Below are 3,480 nucleotides of genomic sequence, written 5' to 3'. Positions count from 1 at the left end.
CTAAAACACACAAGGCCATTTCTATTTGGTCCTATGTCAATGTCGCGTCCATTGGTGGAGACCTAGCCATTTGCAAGTAAGACTTATCACTTGAGCTGAAAGAAAGAATGTCACAAAAAGACCCACTGGCACCAAGCTCTTCCAGAATTCTGCCCACAGCACTGCCACAGTCACGGTGGGCAGGAAAGACACACTAGCAACCAAGTTTCAACCCAGCACAGTGGATGCTTTTATTTCTCTGTTTGGAATAAGTGTGTGTTCAAACTTACATTTACTCCAACTGTCCCCTTGCTTAAATAGCTCCTTAAGGATGACTTCCTTACTAAACTCCAACAGCTCTGAGCATCCATTATATTCTCCAAAGTCAATAAAAGAAAAATGTGTTGAAGCCTGATAATGTTCACTTAAGAATCCAGCGGCCGGGCGCGGTGGCTCACGCCTGTAATCCCAGCACTTTGGGAGGCCGAGGTGGGCGGATCAAGAGGTCAGGAGATCGAGACCATCCTGGCTTACACGGTGAAACCCCAAACCCCGTCTCTATTAAAAAAAATTAGCCGGGCATGGTGGCGGCATGTAGTCCAGCTACTCAAGGCTGAGGCAGGAGAAGTAGCGTGAACCCGGGAGGTAGAGGTTGCAGTGAACCGAGATCGCACCACCGTACTCCAGCCTGGGCGACAGAGAATCTGTCTCAAAAAAAAAAAAAAAAAAGAATCCAGCACGATGTACCGCTTGAAATGGCCACTCCCCCTTGTTCCTTTACATGACTTTTAAAGTAACCCCAGTTATTACACATAATTGAAGCCATAATTTCTGCAATACCATTAGGTCCACAAAGGGTGGGGCCAGGGGACTTCAAAGTCTGTCTCTGAATTTTTTTAAAAAAAGGAAAGCTCATGAGAGTAGGTAATGAAAATAAATATTCACACAACTCGAAACAGGGGATGGTGACACATAAAGCTCCAGCCTGGCACAGGTGTCCAGCCAGTGAGGGTGGAGACACAGACTCGTACGGTCCCCACAATCCCCCAGAAGTGCCACAGACATGTGGGTGGCCTGAGACAGAGCCAGGCTCCGAATTCCAGGAGTTGTCTGGCTCTTGTGCACCCCATGTGGTCCACAGTGCACGAGGATGCCCCACATCATCAGTCCCGAAGCAGAGCACAAGAATGCCCCATGTCACGAACCCCCACTGCAGAGCATAGCCTGAAGGTGCCAGCCCAGCCTCCTACACACACTGGCCACCAAGGCACTGCCCTCCAGGAAGGAGGACCCCAGAGGTCGTGGCAGGGTGAGGTTCGGCTCTTCATCATCCCTGAGCAGAGGGGAAAGTCCCAGCAGACATTTGGGGAGCCTCTACAGGTGGCTCTGGGACTCTGAGCAGAGGTTCAAAGATGTCCCCAGATACGCCAGACTCAACCCTAAAACAGGCCATTCTTCCAGATATACCCAGACTGGAACCTATAGAGGCCATCCTTCCTAGCTTTCCTCTGGAAAAGCAGGCTTAAAAGAGTATCGACTAAAAGGGGCCACCAGGAAGAGGGAAGTCCTATCTTTAAAAAAAGAAAGAATTTTTTTAAAAAAGAGACACTGAGGCTCTGACCCATCTGAGCACAAAGTATGTGCTCGGCAGCATCTGTCGCAGCAGAGCAAGCACACACATGCTCTCCATACCCTGTGCTCCCGGCCCCCGTGCTCCCCGCACCCGTGCTCTGGGCACTCGTGCTCCCGGCACCCGTCCTCCCCATGCCCATGCTCCCCACACCTATCTGTGCTCCCATGCCTATGCTCCCTGCACCCGTGCTCCCTGCACTGTGTTCCCTGCGTCCATGTCTGCTCCTCGAGCTCTCTTCCTCTGATTTCCTCTGTACGTCCCTCTTGATAGTCACTGTCACCTCGAATCACCTGGCTAAATGGAGGTAAAGAAAAAGTCTAGAGTAGCACTTTGGAGGACAGAGTGGAAGTGGCTGTTTACCAAGCAGGGCTATGAGATGAGCGCATCTGAACCCCATTAATCCTGACGGTCAGTTGATTAGCCCTGTTCAGCAGCTGGGGACACTGAGGTGCAGAGGGACGGGCTTGCTTACCCCGGACGATGCTGACAGTGTGGGCCCAGCCCAGTCCCACAGCCACCAGGAGGAGGCTCCCGAGTGGGCAGGCGCGGAGGTGCAGCCCAGAGAACGCTTGGGACCCTGGCACAGACTCCTCAGGAAGGAAACAGAGAAAGGTCCACAGAGACTCAAGCAGCACAGAAGAAGGTCACCCACAAGTTCAAAATAGATGTTTGTGCTTTATCGTCCCAGCGTGCTAAAAATCCAGCTCGCTCACGCGAACGGCCTGACGTGAGCCCGGCCTCCTTCAGCACTGGGCTAAGCGAGAGCTGCACCTGCCCCTCTCCCGACAATAGCAGGCTGGGCAGCTGTTCTTCAACGTATTTGACACACTTCCGTGAGGATTAAGCTACACTGTCGACTCTGGGTAAGTTTAATCCCGACACAGCTAACCGTGTCGATCTGCAGTGAACAAACAACTTATTTTGAATGATTCTGTCACTGACAAAGACCCTGAATCTCCCAGTAAAGCTTAGTGACACGACTTACCTTTCTGTTTTCATTTCAGGTACACTGGCCCATAGGGTCTAGTTTACCTGCTGATAATGCCTTGGAGAGACCACCAGGGGGCCCCACACCATTTTCAGCTTTAGAGGGATGTGAATTTCCCTTTGATGACAAAGGTGATGAGGAAATAAAACAAGGATCCAAAACAGATGCCTGTGTGTTTCCTGGGAGTGATAAGGTCAGGAACTGCCGCTCTGTGTCAGGTGAGGGAGTAACAGAGAGAATGGCACCAACTCCTGAGACAGGACCTGAGCATGGTGCAGCCACCGCCTGTGGCCACAGAAATTCCAGGGAATGCAGGCCCCAGTTGCATGGTACAGCCACCATCTGCGGCCACAGAAATTCCAGGGAATGCAGACCCTCAGTCACATGGTACAGTTACCATCTGCGGCCACAGAAATTCCAGGGAATGCAGACCCTCAGTCACATGGTACAGCCACCATCTATGGCCACGGAAATTCCAGGGAATGTAGACCGTCAGACACATGGTACAGCCACCATATATGGTCATGGAAATTCCAAGGAATGCAGACCCCAGTCGCATGGTGCAGCCCAGCCTGCAGCCACAGAAATTCTGGGGAACAAAGACCCCAGTCGCATGGTACAGCCACCATCTATGGCCATGGAAATTCCAGAGAACACAGACCCTCATTCCCATGGTACAGCCACCACCTATGGCCACGGAAATTCCAGGGAACGTAGACACCAGTTGCATGGTGCAGACACCACCTGCAGCCACAGAAATTCTGGGGAATGCAGACTCCAGTCGCATGGTGCAGCCACCACCTGTGGCCATGGAAATTCTGGGGAATGCAGGCCCCAGTCTCTAAAGTGTTATTTGTTTTATGAACTTTACTGCAGTGAA

The 3,480-nt window shown here is 51.7% G+C and overlaps 1 protein-coding gene across 1 annotated transcript in view; it reads right to left on the bottom strand.

Annotated features, from left to right (window-relative positions):
• The window catches only part of LOC115899956 (IQ motif and SEC7 domain-containing protein 3-like), a 40,214-nt gene extending 38,463 nt beyond the window's left edge, over nucleotides 1–1,751 (bottom strand). The window contains exon 1 of the mRNA XM_030938930.1: nucleotides 1,672–1,751. Within this exon, the coding sequence (XP_030794790.1) occupies nucleotides 1,672–1,751 (80 nt within the window). The remainder of the gene's footprint in view (nucleotides 1–1,671) is intronic.
• Nucleotides 1,752–3,480: the final 1,729 nt, after the last annotated feature.

Source organism: Rhinopithecus roxellana, chromosome 10 (genome assembly GCF_007565055.1).
Source record: "Rhinopithecus roxellana isolate Shanxi Qingling chromosome 10, ASM756505v1, whole genome shotgun sequence".
In the NCBI taxonomy this organism is placed as follows: Eukaryota; Metazoa; Chordata; class Mammalia; order Primates; family Cercopithecidae; genus Rhinopithecus; species Rhinopithecus roxellana.
This window is presented reverse-complemented; position numbering and strand designations above follow the sequence as displayed.